Raw genomic sequence first — 242 nt, 5'->3', positions numbered from 1 at the left:
TCCGCTGGGCGCACGGGCGGCTGAGCACCCTCTGTCCTTGCAGGGTGCGGTGCCATGAAGCTGAACGAGCGGAGCTTGGCCTTTTATGCCACCTGCGACTCCCCGGCCGACAACGCCGGCTTCCTCTACAAGCGCGGTGAGCGGCACACGGCGTACCATCGCCGCTGGTTCGTGCTGAAGGGCAACATGCTCTTCTACTTCGAGGAGCGGGAGAGACGGGAGGCGGTGGGAGGCATCCGGCT

General features: G+C 66.1%; 1 protein-coding gene across 1 annotated transcript in view; it reads left to right on the top strand.

Moving 5' to 3' along the window:
- Positions 1-54: 54 nt before the first annotated feature.
- The window catches only part of LOC104514090 (sesquipedalian-1-like), a gene marked incomplete at its 3' end in the record, with an annotated part of 3,457 nt that continues 3,269 nt past the window's right edge, over positions 55-242 (top strand). Inside the window, exon 1 of the mRNA XM_010157636.1 lies at positions 55-225. Within this exon, the coding sequence (XP_010155938.1) occupies positions 55-225 (171 nt within the window). The remainder of the gene's footprint in view (positions 226-242) is intronic.

This window comes from Eurypyga helias, unplaced genomic scaffold, assembly GCF_000690775.1.
Source record: "Eurypyga helias isolate BGI_N326 unplaced genomic scaffold, ASM69077v1 scaffold31028, whole genome shotgun sequence".
NCBI classification, from domain to species: Eukaryota; Metazoa; Chordata; class Aves; order Eurypygiformes; family Eurypygidae; genus Eurypyga; species Eurypyga helias.
This window is presented reverse-complemented; position numbering and strand designations above follow the sequence as displayed.